The sequence below is a fragment of the Microtus pennsylvanicus genome, chromosome 10, assembly GCF_037038515.1.
Source record: "Microtus pennsylvanicus isolate mMicPen1 chromosome 10, mMicPen1.hap1, whole genome shotgun sequence".
Classification (NCBI taxonomy): Eukaryota; Metazoa; Chordata; class Mammalia; order Rodentia; family Cricetidae; genus Microtus; species Microtus pennsylvanicus.
Window position 1 is genome coordinate 85,040,119 of NC_134588.1, and position 18,135 is coordinate 85,058,253.

At 44.5% G+C, this 18,135-nt stretch overlaps 1 protein-coding gene across 6 annotated transcripts in view; it reads left to right on the forward strand.

Moving 5' to 3' along the window:
* The window catches only part of Arhgef3 (Rho guanine nucleotide exchange factor 3), a 294,787-nt gene that overhangs the window by 216,412 nt on the left and 60,240 nt on the right, over window positions 1–18,135 (forward strand). The window contains exon 1 of one of the 6 annotated variants that reach the window (XM_075988893.1): window positions 6,241–6,602. The exons of 4 other annotated variants lie outside the window; for them this stretch is intronic. In XM_075988893.1, the coding sequence (XP_075845008.1) occupies window positions 6,510–6,602 (93 nt within the window). In that variant the 5' untranslated portion in view covers window positions 6,241–6,509. Of the gene's footprint in view, window positions 1–6,240; window positions 6,603–18,135 lie in introns of those variants that run through there. One more of the 6 variants, XM_075988895.1, reaches the window with a different exon arrangement.

Here is an 18,135-nt window from a genome sequence, read left to right on the forward strand (position 1 = left end):
CCAAGGGGTGGCTTATTTCTTTGAGTAAAATAAACCTTCTGATAGCCAGCCATTCAAATAAAGATCATCAATCTTAATACAGAACTATGAGTGAAACGAGTGTTTGATTGCACCTATGCAGCCAGTAATAATGCATGGAACAACCCTTGAGTAGTTAAATCTCTGAGTTTATATTTCTGCCACAACCCCTGAACAACTGAACATGGTGATCAAGATCCTAGAAAACACCCAAATCTGCAAAACTGCTTCCCCCACTTCCCTGTTTCTGCTTACTTATATTTTATTGAAACTAATTATCACTGGACTTTTGAAGGGCGTTTTTATATATGAAGTAGTTTTTTTTTCTTTCAGACAATGGATTTCACCATGACATCTTCATAATGAATATACTGTATGTGTTCATACTTTTCACGTTGGTCTCTCCTGTCCTCCTCCCACTGTACCCCATTCCTCTTCCCAAAAACCCTCTCTTCTACTTTCATGCCTTAAAAAATAACCTAGATTCTAATTATGAACTAGAACATGCGATACATGCTTCTGTGTGTGTGTGTGTGTCGAGTCATTTTCAGAAAATTATCTGTCTCTCCTTTCTTTGACATTCTGTTTTCTTCTCTTGACTCATTCATGTGATATGGAATCTGTTCTTTGGCTAAGAGTCAGGCATGGACACCAGGACAGGTTTGAGACGAGACTGGGCTTCTTTGCACTCAGTTTTCCTTTGTCTGCCCAGCCTAAGCTGCCACCTGATCCTATCCAGCAGCCAAGGCCTAAAAGACCTTCAAGGTCAAGACCAGCAGATTCTTTAGACTGGGAGCCACATTTCAGTGCGTTCTCTTAAGGCAATGCAGTGAGTGTAGCAGTGAAACTGTTGGCACTTCGGATGCACTCGTTCTTTGTTGTGGGGGGCCACACAGGTACTGTCATCACCAACATCCCAGCCTCTCCCCAATAGATGCCAGTGAACTCTGGCATCTTCCAGAGAGAAATTTAAAATGCATTTCGCTAGGCATGGTGGTCCATGCTAGTAATGCCAACACAATGGAGGCTGAAGCATGAGGATTGCTGTGAGTTGAAGTCAGTCAGGACTACACAGTGAGTTCCAGGTCAGCCTGGGCTTCTGAATAAGAGTATATCACAACAAAAACAAAAAGCACATAGACATTGCCAAAGGTGTTCAGGAGACAGAATCACCTCTAACTAAACCGTTGCTCTGACAAACCAGAAGGCAAAAAATGCACACATCATAGCATATCAACACAGTCAAATTTTATAGATACTTTAATATGACTCTTTTTTTATTTTGGCATGATGGCTGACAATCCACAGAATTAGTTCAATGGGGAGAAAGGTTTTTGTTGTGGAATATTAATTATAGGTATGTTATATTCATTTATGCTGTGAAATATTGTTTGATGGCACAAAGATATGCTACATTCTTTTATGTTGTGTTTGTTTAACTCTGTGAAGCTGTGTTACTTTGCCTGTCTAAAACATCTGATTGGTCTAATAAAGAGCTGAACAGCCAATAGCAAGGCAGGAGAAAAGATAGGCATGGAAAAGGATCAAGGAGTAAGAGAAGGACAGAAGGATCCCAGGGACCAGCCACCCAGCTACACAACAAGCCATGGAGTAAGAAGTAAAGAAAGGTATACAGAAATAGAGAAAGGCAAAATGTACACGGGATAATTTAAGAAAAGCTAGAAGAAAAAAAAAACCAAGTCAAGCTAAGGCCAGGCATCCAATAAGTAAGAAAAAACTCTTTGTGCATTTTTTGGGGGATCTGGGTGGTGGGCCCCCAAAAGAGCCAAAGAGTAAACTAAAACAACCAACAGCAAGTTTTGGGTTTTGTTTGTTGGTTGCTATCATTTTAAATTCATTGTCTTTTCAGACTTGTTCCTGAAAACAACATTTTGGACAATGCAAAAATTAAGTCTTCCAGTTATAGAATACCCAGGGTCAGAGTTTTACTAATTTGTCTTGGAGCCAGGAGGCACATCCCCATGCAAGGAGGAAGTACCAGTGTATGTGACTTTAGATACAACCGTATGTGCATTTGCTGTTTGTGTGGCAGTAGATCACAGCCCCGATTCCAGAGTTCCCTGCTTTCTCCTCCTTCCTCCCATCAAGACAGAAGTTGAAGAAAGGAGAGGGAGCTTGATTACTAACTGGGACCATCGCCCAAAAGAAAGGGGAGGGGAGAGATGTTGGAACGTGTGAGTGCCCAACATGTACTTGCATGACCCTGTCTGGTTGGCCAGTAGAAGCTATGGCTACAGGTGCCAGGGAAGCTACAGGGGTTTGCATGGTGGGAGGCTGAGCCCTGATGGACCTGCTTTTTCTGTGATGCATAATTTGCCACAGAGGTCTCATCTGAAAGGCCATGTCTGAAATTGGACCATATTTATTGGACCTGCCCAGCAGGGAAGCTTAAGAATGGGGAGAAAACCAGAAGAGAAGTAACTAATCAAGGAAGCGTCCAGTACATATTTGATGGATGAATGAATCACTCCTCTCCATGAATGAATCTTTAAGAAAAAAAAGAAATCCAACCCTGATAGTCAGGGCAGTGCTGATAGGAGAGAGCATGGTCCTGCTGGCTGAGATGGTCATAGCCACTTTAGCCTCTGAGGTTTTAGCCCATGATGGGTCTGTTCTGAGTAGGGGGTGGTCGGACTTCTAACCGCACCTGATCATCAGCTATATTAAAAAGGGCTAATGACCAGTAGCGTGCACAGCTGCAGCGTCCCAACCCCTCAGAAGCACCAGTGACCTGCACAGCACAAGGGAGACCATGGATTTGTGCTTGGCATTGTTCCTGGAAATGCAGAGCAGGCTTCTTGATTCAGTCTCTGGGATCCTGGCTAGAGAGGAGCGCTGCCTGGTTGTGAAGTGCTTTGTGGGCTTGTAACTGATTGTGCTGAAGCAGAGCTCTGAAGGGTGTTGTGTGCTGTTGTTTTTAGGGGAGCTGCTGTTAGGCTGTGTTGTTCCTGAGCTGTAAACACACGTGCATGTGCACGCACACACATGGGCAGGGGGCGGGGTGCAGGGCACAACACCCCTGCTGCTCACTTGGGAGGCCTTACTGGGCTGGTCTAGTCTCCCTAAAATCAGCCGCTAGCCTGGCTCTGTGCTTGGGATCCCTCTCATAGGACAGCCTGTTGGCTAACAGTCTTTGGTCACTCACACCCTTACTTAGAGTCCCAGACAGTTTGCCCAAATCCTGAGTCAGCAAATAAAGCAGAGGGAGAGAGGCCTGAAACCTAGAAACAAGGCAGAACTTGCATAGGGAAATAAACAAACAAACCTTAAAAGTTGTAGAATGTCCCATGGACCACATACAAAACTTGTATATCCTACCCCAAATTGCTGGCCTAGTGTATGGGATTTGTTGTAACATGTGTGTATGTACATATGTATCTTTAATATGTATGTATGTATCTTTAAGAATTTAAAGATGAGACTCCTATCTGGTGGTGAAACATTCAGTCTATGAGAACTTGGAATCGGAACCCAAGGACACTGGATATTTCCATCATCACTTTCACATGCATATTGGAGCTTAGCCACTCTGCAGTAGTTAAGTAGTTATGGGCTATTAGCAATTCTCTCTTTTTCCCTTCGTCCTTCTTTCCAACCCTAGATAAAAACTAAAAAAACAACATGTTTGCTGCATATATGTTATTCACTGATTCTATAGTTTCTAGTATTTTTTTAAAAGGCAAAAAAAAAAATCTTAAGAGAAAATGAAATGTGTATAGTAGGCTTCTTGTTATATGATTGTTATTTGATGTAAAATAATTAAACTTGGGGTTCAGTTTCTGTCCCCCATTGTGTGTGCGTGTGTGTGTGTGTGTGTGTGTGTGTGTGTGTGTGTGCGTGTGTGTGTGTGTTCTCATGTGTATGGGTGTCAGTGAAGGTCAGAAGAGGCTATTAGAGCCTCTGGAGTTATGGTGGTTGTAAGTTACCTGATGTGACCTCTGATCCTCCTAAAGGGAAGCAAGTGTTTTTAACTTCTGAGCCATCTCTGTTGTCCTCCTTTCTCCCATTTCTAAGGGTTTATTTATTATCACCCTATGATTTTGGTTACACTGCCTGTTCGGTCCTAAGAACATTGAAGAAAGCACCCCAATACCAGAGTTGTAAATATGTTTTTCAGCTGGAGAACAAAGCCCAGAAAACCTGACTAGGGATCAAAGCTCATTCCCAGATGAGCTGTTGATGCCCAGGGCCTTGTGGTAAGATTGTGGGTGAGCCCTTGAAGGAGAGGCCCCGGGGTGCTTTGTCTTGGGAACATGTCACTGCCCCTCAGACTGTCTTGGTTGGTTGTCCTTGGAGGTGGGATTCCTTCACCCCTCTGCTGAACTTGGCCAAGCTTGCAGAGAGTATGATTGTGTTCATGAGGATTCACCTCTAGTGCAGCTCGGGCTGAAAAGACTGAGCAGGAATATCCCAGGGAAAATCAGCAGTTTTGACATGCCCCTTCCCACTCCCTGCCTCTTCTGCTACAGTTTTCTTCCTTTTTCTTCAGACTGTATACTTGGAAAGAAAATCATGGGTGCTTTCTCCAGTCTTAGTCAGAATCCACCCATGCAGGAGCCTGTTTACACAGAGGTCCTTCCTGCAGCAAAGGCTATCATCTCTCCAACCGAGTTAGGCAAGATGGCGGGTGGGCTTGTTGCTGGGGTGTGGATTTGGTACCTGAGATGGAAGATCCACAAGCAGTTTCCTGCCAGGGAAAGTAAGAACTGGTAGGTTCTGACCTCATCTGGAAACGGAGAACACTGAAGCGGGGTCTAAATTTCTCCATCTCAATGTCTCCCTCCATCCAAGATGCAAAAAAAGGTCAGTATCTCCCTGTGCCAACACCTGGTGTATCTGTGCCTTTCACATGCGTACAGAGGGATACCACAGTCAAGTTTACAAGAAATGTAATTTGTACTTTGAGGAAATGATAACTTTTAAGAAGATTAACCTCTTCTTATTCCTAGTGGCAGGTGAATATATTTTTATTGTGAGAGATTGAAAAACATCACCTGTAACTTTAAAGTCCCTGGCCACTAATTCTAACCCTTTTAATTTTAGCTATTTCTCCTCTGCCATCAGGGACAGCGTAAGCTTGCTGCAGGTTCTTCCAGTCAATGTTGTTGACCCACAACACTAAGGAACTACTCTTTTGTAGATATGCTTTTAACACAAATGGTATTGTGTTGTGTTGTTTTGTTCCACATTGTTATATTTCAGATGCCGGGAACTGAACTCAGGGCCTCACCCTTACTAACTATTCTACCAAAGATCTGCACTCCCAACCCTGCGCAATTATTCTCAAACTGAGGCCAATATAAAGGAAATGTCTCAGTTCCACACCTATACCCATCTCCTTTCTGATAGCTATAGGGTCGTATTCCATAGTGAGGAAAGTTTACTTAAGCGCTCCCTACTTGAGAATGTTACCATTGTTTCTAGGTTTTTGTTTTTTGTTTTTGTTTTGTTTTGTTTTGTTTTTACTGGCATGGGCAGGTTTGCAGCAAAGACTTTGTAATCGCTTCTTGGGCATTTACAAAGTCAACACTAGCCCAGAAAATATCCTCGAAGGCGTGGTCTTCGCTTGGGGGAGGGGTAGCAGACGCAATCAATCCAGCGTGGGTATAGGGGTGAGTGGCTGGAGGGGACTCCGTCCGTGGTGGATTTCTCTGCTGTGAAGGTTGGTTACACGGTGCTTTTAAAGTATTCAGAACTCAGTGAACTGCAAACTTTAAGTGGGTGTATTTTACTGTTTGGGCTGCTCTTATCCCAATAACGTTCATTTAGAAATAAAAAAGTGTCCAGGATAGCCAGGGATACATAGACAGTGGAAAGAAAGAAAGAAAGAAAGAAAGAAAGAAAGAAAGAAAGAAAGAAAGAAAGAAGGAAGGAAGGAAGGAAGGAAGGAAGGAAGGAAGGAAGGAAAGAAGGAAGGAAGGAAGGAAGGAAGGAAGGAAGGAAGGAAGGAAGGAAGGAAGGAAAGAAAGAAAGAAAGAAAGAAAGAAAGAAAGAAAGAAAGAAAGAAAGAAAGAAATGAAAGAAAAGAAAGTGTAATGGCTGGCTTAGAACTTCCCCTCTACCTGCTCTATTGGCATTTGCCCGGGTCCAGCCTCCTTGAAACAGTCTGTTCTTCTATGAGTGGAGCTGTCTGCGGCTTGGCAGTTCCGTAGGCGTGTTCCCTGAGGCCCCCAAAGCTGGCGAAACTGCTCCAGCCACCAGAGGTGTCTGCAAATTAGTACCTGGTGCCCCTAGGAGGGCGGGGTGGGCCTCTCTAGCCCCGCCTACCCACCCGCCCTCCGTGGGCGTGCCCTGAAACGGCCCCGCCCCTCGCGCTGGATTCCTAGCGTTGAGTCCACCAGGTAGAAGCAGCTGCGAGCGTCCGTGTCGCCGCTGCCAGCACCGTGGAGCTCGGGCCCTCTTTCACCCGGGATTTTTGCTGTCGCCTGGGGTCAGCTGTGACATCCCAAAGGGCAGGCCCGGCAGCCGCCATGGTGGCCAAAGATTATCCCTTCTACCTCACTGTCAAGAGGGCGAACTGCAGCTTGGAGGCACCCCTGGGCAGCGGGGCGGCCAAGGACGAGGTAGGACGCGCGCCTCCCGGCTCCTCCGCCGCCTTACCCTGGGTGCCGCTCGCTTTCTTTCCGTCTCCCCTGCGTGTCGCGTTTCTCCAGATCGCCACCGCACGTCTTTTCTCTGGGTCCCTTCTCCCTGCGCCCGGGAACTACAGCTCCTCGCCGCTGCCTCTGCAGGCAGCGCTCTCAAAACCCCGGGGTCTGTCTAGAGCAGGCAAAGACACCTACCTCCCCCTGCCCTGTCAGGAAGGCCCAGGTGTCAGCAAAGAGCCAGTCAGTAAAGCAATGTCTCCCCTCCCCGGCCGGGGTTGGGAGAACCTGAAGTTCTTGGAGATCGGTTCAGGAGACCGAGCAGACACACTTGATTTCGCGGCTGTTTGAGAGCAAGGACTGGACAGGACACTTTTACCCGTCACATGTAACCAGGAGACTGGGTGAGGGCGTCCTTCATCTTGGGTATGAGCTAAATGAGTAATTGAGGATCTCCTTCGTGACCGCTGAAATGAGTTATTCTCTGGTGAATGGGAAGCTTCTTGAAATACTGGGAACTTTGTTGTGCCTTTGAGTAATTGAGGGAGTCCTCTAGTTTGGTTTCTCTTTTCCCCTGTGTGTCCTGTCTCTGGCGAATCGCTGGCTGCCCTGTGAAGCTGGTTAGGTTCAGCTGGAGGAGAAGGCGATCTTCATTATTTTTCAGAGGTTTGGAGAAGGCAGTTGCTTTATCAGACCCCAAATTTGCTGTGGTGGAGTCCACAGGACCAGCTCATCGTCTGTGTGTGTGTGTGTGTGTGTGTGTGTGTGTGTGTGTGTGTGTGTGTGTGTGTGTGTGTGTGTGTGTGTGTGTGGTTTTCCACTCTCCCCCATCTCACCCTGGGAACCAAGACCAGGGTGGGCTGTGGAGCTGGAGGCAGGTGTGTGTCCGGCCTTGTCACAGCACCCTTGAGTTCCACCTACACCCCACACAAACTGCTCAGTGTGCGCACTTGGCTGGCTCACTCAGTTATGTATAGGTGAGGAGGGGGCGTAGCATCAGAGACTCATTTCTTCCTACAAGATCGCTCCCACCCGCCCCCAGCAGGACTCCAAACGGCTCCCGTTTTCGTATGCTGAGTACAGGCTAAATCTCTCTCCTTTCCCTAGCTTAGTTGAATGTTTTTAGGATTTTAGTCTCAGCAGCAGCGGAAGTGTGGTGGGTTCTCATTTGTTTGGACGGGCTGGCACCTTCGTGGAGTTCAGGTTGTTCAGGCTTGGAATGGATATGAATTTTCCATAACAGTGGGGCTGGTGGCTCCTCAAACTCCTGGGAGGAGAAAAAGCAAAGCCAATTTGGTTCAAGTGGGCCAAAGAAAACAGTAGTGAAAATAGCTGTGAATTCTGACCAGTTCTATTTTCTTTCTGCCCCTTTGTTCTGTGTTTTGGTGCACTTTGGTAAAGGCTTAACTAAACCTGCCTGCTTATTCATTCCCTGTTAGTCACAGTCTATGGATAGATGCTGTAACAGTTTATGAATTAGTATGCTAATTTTCTTCACTACTAGTTGGATTTACAAAATAAAATAGGTTTTATTTTTCCTTTGTGAGAATGTGTTTGTGTAAAAAGCAAGGATGGGAAATGAATGCTTTGGAGGAATAGTTGGTAAATATCTTTCAGGTATCACCATTGAGTTTTATTATTATAATTATTTTTGCCTTAATAAAAATACACTTTATACAACTTGAGGCAGAAATAAGTGCCTCCAACTTTATTGGTCAGGTATAACCCACTTCCTAATAATGGAGAGAGGCAAAGTTAGGAAAAGGAAACCTAAGTGGGTTTCAGGGGAAGTTTTCTCGGTTCCATCAGCACTAAAGGCTACTTGCTTCTGTAGACCAGACTTTTTGCAAGCTGTGGACTGGGATATATTTTCTGCCAGTAGGTGTCACCAGTATTTGAAAATGTCTTAAAAAGAAAAAAAAAACCCACATCCACTTACTGTCTTTTAAAAAGAAGGTGATTATATAATTGTTTATAAAGTAGATATTGATTGTTAGATCGTATGGCAGTTTTTCAAGCGATAGTTTCTTTTTTGTAAAAACGACAATAGAAGCAAACTGGTCTATTTGGAGACCTTGGTTGATGGGACTCGTTGACCTTCAGTGGTGCTTGTGGCTGAGCACCTAGGCCTGGTACAAATGTTTGATGGTAGTTCCTCCCGAGCCTTCTCTAGGGAGGACTGTGTGTGCAGTATGGCACCAGCCGCTTCCTTCTAGCACTCAGTCACCATTTAAGAGAAAGCTTGGGAGGAGCAGGCTTTGATGCTCGCCAGATGCCATGTACCTCGGTAAAAATGATGCAGACTTACTCTTCTCTTAAAAGCAAATAATAAAATTTCTATTCAGGTTTTAACTTAAATGCTTCTTTTTTATTTCAACGAATGCTTCCAGTGAAAGTAAAAATGATACATATTTATATTTTTCTTTAAAAGATGTATCTTAGCCGGGCGGTGGTGGTGCACGCCTTTAATCCCAGCACTCGGGAGGCAGAGGCAGGCGGATCTCTGTGAGTTTGAGGCCAGCCTGGTCTACAAGAGTTAGTTCCAGGACAGGCTCCAAAGCTACAGAGAAACCCTGTCTAGAAAAACCAAAAAAAAAAAAAAAAAAAGATGTATCTTAAACTTTAAAAAATATTCTACATAGTGTATGTCTGATATTTTGTGCCAAATAATAAAATGCTGCTTCTTTTTTGTTGTTTTGTTGGGTTTTTTTTTTCGAGGCAGGGTTTCTTTCTCTATTTTAATTTATTTATTTTTGTTTAATGTACATTAATATTCTGCCATGGGTGTCAGTTCCCCTGAAACTGGAGTGACAGGTAGTTGTGAGCTGTCATGTGGGTGCTGGGAATTGAACCCTAGTCTTGTAGAAGAGCAATGAGTGCTCTTAACCACTCAGCCATCTCTCCAGCCCAAGACAGGCATTATTTGTGTAACCATCTTGACTGTCCTAGAACACACTTTATAGACCAAGCTGGCCTTGAACTCACAGAGATCCACTGGCCTCTGCTTCCCAAGTGCTGGGATGTAAGGCATGTGCCACCACCAACATCCAGCACAGATGTTCCATTTTTATGCCTATGACTAATTGTATCCTTCACCTCTAATCATTACTGCGAAATTTGAGGAGCTTGGTGCACAGCTCTGGATTTTCACAGAGAAATGTCATATGACATGAACAGTTTATTTCTTCTGACCATTGACACAACTTTGCCCCATTTATCTCTGTGTTCACGGGAACTTTGATCATTCCTATGTTGGGAGGGAGGGCTTACTCTAGGACTGCTAGGTGCTACGAATACCTAAATATTATACCTAAATAATAAACACCTAAATACTAAAAGGGGAGCTGATACTGCTAATGAACCAGGCTGATTTCCAGTTAGAAATCTGTTTCCCCATGGTGAGGTTTGTTTTAAATAGAAGGTTCAGTAACCAAGTATAATGAAGAAAGTTAAAGTAGTGGGGATAGGCTGTTAAGAGTTGTGGATTAACTCTATTTTACTGTGTGTGTGTGTGAGGAGAGAGAGACAGACAGACAGACAGACTGCACATGTGCACATGCAGGCAAGTGTGTATAGGTTCAAGTGTGTGAAGGGGTGAGAGGAGAACTTCTACTTCTCTTCTCCCAAAGCATGATGGGATCGAACCCATGTCATCGGGTTTGCACATCAAGTGTTTTTGCCTGCTGAGCCATCTCATTGACCCTCAGTTTTATTTTTAATGGAAATCCAAACAGACATTTTGTTGTGTTTGATCTGGCATCCTGGTAGACTGCTCACTTGGGTATAGATGTTTCCTGGCATCAGGCCTCATTTGGTTGGTGGTATTTTTGCCCTTGTCTTTGTCTCTTGGCGTTTATGCACACAGATAATAGGTGTAGAGCATGAGAAGTGGGGTGTTGCCCTGGGATGCCAAAAGTATAGGTTCTAGGTTTTACCCAGTAGCCTTGCATAGTCCTATGAATAATGGCATACACTGGATATGAAGTTATAGCATTGTACCCTCTTTCGAATTCTCCCATGTCTAGGTCTCTCTTAAAACTCCTGTCATGTTGTAGTTCATCACAAAATGTGTATTATTATCCCAGCTTTGTGAATAAGGACAGCAAACAGAGGCTGGAATAAACAAAGAAAATCTAACTTGATCCAAGATCCAATACTAGATTTCCTGATGAATTTAGCCCAGTATTCAGTACTTAAAGCACCTAATGGAAAAACAAGCAAAAAATGGAGGGCAATGTAAACCAGTCTTATAAAATGTTTCACATAAATATTGTCTTTTAAAGGATGCAGTCTTAACCATATAACTGTGAAGGTGCCTCTGAAGTTTTAGCGAGGCGGATCCTGTGTTCTGCTGTGATTTATGCCCCCCCCCCAGCCAATACATAAATAACTGTATTTATCCATTTGCACTTCTTGAGTGTCAGTTACAGAGCTAAGTGGTCACTGGTTTCCTGTGCTTGGCTTTTCTTGGCATCCGCATCATATAGCATCACACTGTCAGTATATGTGACAGACAACATGGAAACAGCCGTGGCAGCTATTACAACTGGACCCTAAAATTTCTTTAGATGGCTTAGCTGGCCCCAGATTTTGCCGGGTGAAAAGCCCCAAAGTGTAGGGATAAGTCCCACCCCTTAGGGGGCGTGTTCGCCTCGGGCTAATGTTTACCTATAAATCTGGTGAGCCTGCTCTCAGCACTCCCTTCTGCTTTCCTGGTCTCCGGGGATCGGTGGTTCTGTAAGTCTATTAAAGCTGTATATATTTTTGCAATCTGTCTGCATTCGTTTACGCCGTTAGACCAAAGTTACCCCGTTACACCAAAGTTACCCAGAGAAAGGTCATTACTCACTGGAAGTGTTTAAATGTGGTCACTAGGCCATCACTCTGAGGCTTGTTCAGCTGTCTGGGTGTCTTAGAGATATGATTCTCCAAGATGAACATACATGGATAAGACAGAGGAAAGGAGGTTAACTCTAACGTGTTGACTTTAAGGCTGTTCAAGGCGTTGACTCTGGAATAAGACTATCTGGGTCCCCTCTTCTTCCCCACCACCTGATAGTGGAGTGACCTTGGAGTCTTCTTGAGGTAATGATGGTGCAGCTAGAATCGTAGTGAAGGTCAAATGAGATCATTCTTGTACTGGCACACAGTAAACTCAATGAGTATTATCAGGCCCGGTGTAGTGACTCAGACCTGTAATCTTAGCACTCAGAAGGTAGGGTGGGAGGATTAACGAGTTCAGGGCAATCCTGGACTACAAGGCCTTGTGTCCAAAACAAAACAAAAACAAGTGCATCATCCTAATTTACCGAATGCTGCTTTATACGTAGCCATGCATGGGGCGGGACGGCTTCATTTGTCTGTCCTTCCCTTTGAGCATGATCACAGGAATCATATGATGTCGGTGCTAACCTCCTGTCTTCGTCAGGGTTCCTGTTGCTGTGATGAAACACCATGACCGAAAGTAAGTTGAGGAGAAAGGGTTTACAACATCACAGTTCATCATCAAAATCAGGGCAGGAACCTGGAGGCAGCTTACTGCCTTGCTCCTCATGGCTGGCTCAGCCTGCTTTCTTATAGAACTTAGGACCACCAGCCCAGGGATGGTACCACCCACAAGGGGCTGGGCTCTCCCCAATAATCACTAATTGAAATGCCAGCCAGGCAGTGGTAGCACACAGTCACAAGGTGGTGGGTACATGCCTTTAATCCCAGCACTCGGGAGGTGAAGGCAGGTGGATCTCTGAGTTCAAGGCCAGCCAGGTCTACAAGAAAAACTCTGGTCTTCTCTCACCAAAAAAAAAAAAAAAAAAAAAAAAAAAAAAAAAAAAGAGCCCTGCAGAGCCTGCAGGCTGATACTATAGAAGCATTTTCTTAATTAATGTTCCCTCCTCTCGGGTAACTTTAGCTTGTGTCTAGTTGATCTAAACTCTCCAGCAAGTCCCCTTCTGTAAATGGCATGGCTCCCCAAGATAGCTGAGCTATGTGGTAAGGGATCCAAGACTCACAGCTTAGTCTGACTGTGAAGTCTGTACTTTCCCAACCGCATCACATTGCCACAAAATGACTAAATCGCTGGTCTCCTTACCACATGGCACAAGAAGGGTGAACCTGCCTGCCCCAGAAATTGCTTCACAATCCAAGGCTCATTGTTTTTGTAATGAGTGAGCAACCCAAGCCTTAGCCAGTACCTCTGGCAGCCCATCTCCTAGAGTAGCAAGCCCTACCTTGAGAGGGTTTTGGTGATTTCATCTGTATGTGTCTCAAGACCACAAGGCAGGTCTTTGCCAGGAGTCTACATGTTCATTAATGTGGAGACGACCCCATCGATCTTTCTGTTCATCATTTGGCTTCTCTCCATGAGCCACCAGCCTTCCTCATAAACCAGTAATGAACATCCAACTACCATCTATTTTTAAAAAATTGTGTCCCATCCCCCCCTTTTTTTAAGACACCCCAAAATTGTGGACCAGTGCTGCTATTATTATAGCTGCTGGATCAAAATAAATTACTGACCACATCCTAATTTTGCAAAACCCTCTGTAAATTGAATTGGGGTGAGTGTGTGTGTGTTTGTGTGTGTGTGGGGGGGAGACTGGGCATGCCTTCTCTGGTGATGTATGTGTTCGGTTGTCTTTGTGTAATTTGTCCCATGAGGAGCTTGCTGTGATCACATCACCGTTTACTCTTGTGTTAGTAGAGACCACAGGTTTCTGGTGCCTCCTTTCCCCCACCTTGTTTTCCATTCTCTCGTTTTAGTAGACAAGAGCTACTTGGATCAGTTAATTAGGATCAGCTTGTGAACCTTCAACTGGTAGGGAAGGAGTGGTCCCCTTTAAGTCTAGAAAGACTTGGATGTGGTTCTTAGCTTGGGCCATTGTGTTCTTTTTTAAGAAGGCAGCCTTGCTTATTCGTAAACTTCAAGTAATTGGAACTGAACCAGAAAGCTTAACGGTAAATTCATTGGACTTTTTTTTTTTCTTTCCTGCCTCTTACATTGAGGAGAAAAGGAGTTAGCAAAACATGCTTTGCTTCCAAGGATTTAAGAAACAAATAGAAGCAGCTAAGGAAGTGACCCCGGTCACTGCATCAGAGTACCCTGATGTGTTGAGAACAGGTGCCCAGTTCGCATCCAGCTGCTGGATGCTTTCCATCCCTGCTTAGTGCTTCCAGGGACAGAGAACTCACAGCGTCTGAGGCCATCTTCTGTCTTTGTTCATTTTTAAATTACAAGTATATTGGTGTCTTACCTGTATGTATCTATCTATGTGTGAAGATGTTGGGTCCCCTGAAACTGAAGTTAAAGACAGCTGCCACGTGAATGCTGGGAATTGAACCTGGGTCCTCTGGAAGAACAACCAGTGCTCTTAACCACTGAGCCATCTCTCCAGTCCTGAAAATCAGTTCTTAATCAATTGTAGCATTGCTTTCCAGAGCAGTTATTCTATGGTGTACTTTCTCATATATCATAAATTTGAAAATTGCGCCAGGCGGTGGTGGCGCACGCCTTTAATCCCAGCACTTGGGAGGCTGAGGCAGGCCGATCTCTGTGAGTTCGAGACCAGCCTGGTTTACAAGAGCTAGTTCCAGGACAGGCTCCAAAACCATAGAGAAACCCTGTCTCGAAAAAGCAAAAAAAAAAAAAAAAAAGAAAACTACTGTCCCTCCCCTGACCTCCCCCACTTCACATCCTTGCTCACAATCCACCCAGCTGTGTCCAGTCTGTTTCCTTGTTTTTGCTTATTCATCTGGACTTCCTCATTGTGCCCAGAAATCATGAGCATTGATCAACCTGGAAACACTATGATTACGCTATGCTATGATACAAAATCAAAAGTTTCTTTTTTATTTAATGTGCTGCCTTAGAAAGGAGAAGTAGAATAATACCTTGAAAATATTTTAGAAATAAAAACAACAGGGCAAATATTAGTATCTCCATCATTTAATAATCTATACAGATATAAAATTGTGTATTGACAAATAGACAAAAGGCAGCATAGGCAGCTCATATACGAAGAACTTAGGGCTAAGATTATTTTAAATTATCATCTTAACAGAAATTGCAAAAATAAGAAGGGCTAATTCTTACCCAAATAATATTATAGCTATTTCGTAGACACGACAAGACGCAGTGCTATGGATATTGTCTAACTGCTCTTTTTTGTATATACTAAAAGACAGAGGGCTTATGTTTGCCCTTGTAACCTCAGCACTAGAGAGGCAGAAAGAGGCCAATCCCTGGACTTTGTGGACCCCCAGCCTAGCCCACTTGATGAGTTCTAGGCAGTGGGAGACCCTGTCCAGACAGTGCCTAAAGAATGACCCCCAGGACACCCATTCCCCTCCCCATCCGCTGAGGCAGGCTGATCTTCAGCTTCCGGCCTGAGCTCACTCTCTCTTTTTCCATCTTCCTCTCGGAGAGGCAGCTTCGCTTCTGCCTCTCTCCCCACTTCTCTGCTTCCCCCTTCTCTGTCTCTTTCTCCTCTTCTCTCTCTCTCTCTCTCTCTCTCTCTCTCTCTCTCTCTCTCTCTCCCTCCCCCCTTCTCCCTTCCTCCTCCATAACCCCCTGAATAAACATTCAATCTCAAAAAAAAAAAGAATGACCCCCAGGGTTGTTCTCTTGTTTCCACACATACAGAAACACAGTGCCATGTACACGCAGAGACATGCACACACATACAAAGATGAAAGAGGTTTGATTCGAATCTTTGGACTTGATGTTATAGCTCTTAGGGAGAAATGTGTGTCCGAAATTGTTCACAATGACACTTGCAATGATGCCCATTCTTTTGTGTGTGCGTTTTATAAATTTTAGAACACTCTTATATCCTTTGGCTCACCTGAGTATAATTATCTTTGTTTTTAAAATGAGTATACAAAGGGGAAGTGAACACCAATGATTTCCCAGGAGCACACAGATGGAAATGGTAAAGTCAGAGGTGGAAGTGAGCTGCCAGATTGCAGTCTAAGCATCCTTTCGTACTTACTAACAATAGGCAGAAGAACCACAAGATGATTCCCATGTCCCATTGGTCAGGGGCATCATCTGTAACCATCACTGCCTAAAACAGAAATATACCTTAGCGTCTCTTGAAAAAAATCAGGAAGAAAAATAATGATAAGTACAGTGGAATCTGATTTAAACCCATGTAATACATAAATGGAAGTAGAGAAGTATGGGGGAAGGGATGTTGCAGTCAAAGCACCCCCCCCCCGCTTCCATCTTGCTCCCTAATCTCATAATGTTGTCATCCGATGCTGACATTTCACCTGTGCTATCTCCTTTGGCTCAGCGGAGGAAGGTGAGAATGTGTGTCAGCTGGGACAGAAGAAGTAAAAACAACTGCGGGGGGTGGGGGGGGGTCTTGTTTGAGCTCACAGTGTCGGGGATTTCAGTCCATCATCCTGGATCGTGGCTGCAGGATCATGTGGCAGAGGCTGCTCACCTCTTCATAGATGGGAAGCAGAGAGAAACAAAGGGACTAGAGACCAGGTGTAACCTTTAAGGGATGCTCCCAGTGACCTGCTCCTTCCATCTGGCCTCTCTCACCTCCTAAACTTTGTTAGTACTTCTCAAAATAGTGCTAGCAGCTAGGGAACAAGCCCTCAACACATGCCCGGGAGACATTTCATATTCACACTGCAGCAATTGGGGAGGCAAGGACTATTCTTTTTATCAACCAAGGCAAGCAAAATGGTGGCTCCCTCTTTTCCTAGTCTTGACGACGTGGCTTGCCAACATGCTGACGGAACATGGAACTAGTAACATGCTACTAATTATGTTGCTAAGTGGAGTGGCTCGTAAGCAGAACTGTTTGGAAAGGGTTACAGATGAACTCTGTTAAGGTTGGCTAGAACTTTGCACTAAGTGATGTCATGATCGGGTCAGTGAACTGGTGACCTTTGCCCTGGCCTGTGCTTCAGAATCCCTCACTGCAAACAAGGCCTTACTTTGTATTTGCTAGGAGATCACTGCTAGGGTGGAAAGCAAGCCCACAAAAAACGGATGGGCACAAACTTCTGCACATGGAGGTGACGTGTGTTGACCTGATGCCTTCTGAGTTGTCTAGATGGAATAGCTACAGAAGACATGATAAGTAGCAAAAAGAAATACAGCATTTCCCAAAGGTACCCTTTCATAGATAGTATTAGATGTTGGCAGCCTGCTTGAGTTAATTAGAACTGAGAAGCTAAGTCCGGACCTTATAATATGTTATGTTATGTTATGTTATGTTATGTTATGTTATGTTATGTTATGTTATGTTATGTTATATATATATAATTGCCACCAGTTGCCTGATCTAGAAAGTTGAAGTATTTCTGAAGGAAGAAGCCACAGAAAGGAGAATAAATTAAGTAATGGAAACAGATAAAGCTGGGCCTGATGACCGGAAGGGCTGAGGGTTCCTTCTAGCCATTCCTGGCCTGAACTCATGGCCAGTGCAAGCTCCCTTCTCAAAGGTGTTATAACAACCCTAGGTAAATACAGAAAAGAGAACTAAGATAGAACTGGTGGAGAGGTCTCTCACCCCCAACCCCTGAGTACTGCGGCCTGGACTTCCCTATGCTAAGCACGTGCTCCCCTGCTGAGTTATCATTCCCCCATTGAATTCTTAATTTTAGATTTCACACAACCTGGGTATGGGTGATGGTGGGCCATCAGTAGCCTGTAGTCTCGGTTCATTTTCATAGGCCTTCAATCGTTTCCCAAAAGTTTAGTTTCGTGCCATTTGTGATAGCTCAAATGGTACAGAAATAAGATTCAGAGTAATTCAAGTCACTCTCTTCCCGCGTTTCTGATTTGGACCTAGCACGTCTTTAACACCTCTGTCGCTTGCCGACTTCCCTTTTAACAAAGTATTATTATCAGCTTGGAAGCTTCAGGCAGGGGGAGGTATTTAACAAGAGCTTAACAGGTAGGTAGGGGTGTGTGTGTGTGTGTGTGTGTGTGTGTGTGCACGTGTGCGTGTGCATGTGCCTGTGCCTGTGCCTGTGCCTGCCTACCTAAAATTCCTAATGTCTACCTCTGGGAACACACACACCCAACTCCATTTCCTGGACCCATTTCCCCCTGTGCTAGGGTTACAGGCACATGCTGCCACAAACAACTTTTTACATGGTTGATGGAGATCTGAACTCAGGTTTTACGTGATTCAGTTTGTTTGTTTGTTTGTTTTTGAGACAGGGTTTCTCTATGTAGCTCAGTCTGTCCTGGAACGCCAAAGCCCAGGCTGACCTCAAACTCACTACCTGGCTCTGAACTGAGTTTTTTTTTTTAATATTTATTTATTATGTATACAATATTCTGTTTGTGTCTATGCCTGCAGGCCAGAAGAGGGCACCAGACCTCATTACAGATGGTTGTGAGCCACCATGTGGTTGCTGGGAATTGAACTCAGGACCTTTGAAAGAGCAGCCATCTCTCCAGCCCCATGAACTGAGTTCTTGATCCCAGCTCTGGACCCCTTGTGAGTTGAAGAGACTGGACTCCGTCCTCCTAAATCTTGCTTTC